Here is a 637-nt window from a genome sequence, read left to right as displayed (position 1 = left end):
TTCCCACACAGTACTAAGTGAACACACTTCATCACAAAACATACATTAAACACACCAATGTATATATTAACTAACTTAATGTATAACTTTAGTCAATATGCTATGCCTAATAATTTGATATGTCAATATTTCTCAACCCAAGTTATATTTTAATTTACAGCTTAATTTTCACTCAGATTAAACACAAAGAGGTATATATCGACAGGTTATAATGAAGGAGAACGTTACATTAACAGGAGTCTTGGGGTTCCCAAGAATGCCTGTGAAGTGGATGTCTGTTCTGCTGCTCCTGCAGATGAGTTGCTACTTTGTACCTGGGAACTGTGGTAAGGTGTTGGTATGGCCAATGGAATTCAGTCATTGGATGAATCTAAAGATAATACTGGATGAACTTGCAGAGAGAGGTCATGAAGTGACAGTTCTGAGACCTTCAGCTTCCATCTTTCTTGATCCCCAGAAGTCACCTGACCTTAAATTTGAAACATTAGTAGAGATGATCTGGAAATTTTTTATTTATTTTTTTATTGAGAAAAGGAAAAAAAAAGAATCTGCCCCCTTCCAGCCTCCCATTTCCCTCCCCCTCCTCCCACCCTTCTTCCCCTCCCCCAAGCTCCTCTCCCCCTCCCTCTCCAGTCCA

The 637-nt window shown here is 39.4% G+C and overlaps 1 protein-coding gene across 4 annotated transcripts in view; it reads left to right on the top strand.

The window, feature by feature from the left end:
• Positions 1–254: 254 nt before the first annotated feature.
• LOC101990057 (UDP-glucuronosyltransferase 2B15) overlaps positions 255–637 on the top strand; it is a 15,026-nt gene continuing 14,643 nt past the window's right edge. For 3 of the 4 annotated variants that reach the window (XM_005359439.1, XM_013350908.1, XM_005359438.1), the window contains exon 1: positions 255–487. In XM_005359439.1, coding sequence (XP_005359496.1) covers positions 257–487 — 231 coding nt within the window. In that variant the 5' untranslated portion in view covers positions 255–256. Of the gene's footprint in view, positions 510–637 lie in introns of all 4 variants that reach the window. The other variant, XM_026785364.1, reaches the window with a different exon arrangement.

This window comes from Microtus ochrogaster, linkage group LG1, assembly GCF_000317375.1.
Source record: "Microtus ochrogaster isolate Prairie Vole_2 linkage group LG1, MicOch1.0, whole genome shotgun sequence".
NCBI classification, from domain to species: domain Eukaryota; kingdom Metazoa; phylum Chordata; class Mammalia; order Rodentia; family Cricetidae; genus Microtus; species Microtus ochrogaster.
This window is presented reverse-complemented; position numbering and strand designations above follow the sequence as displayed.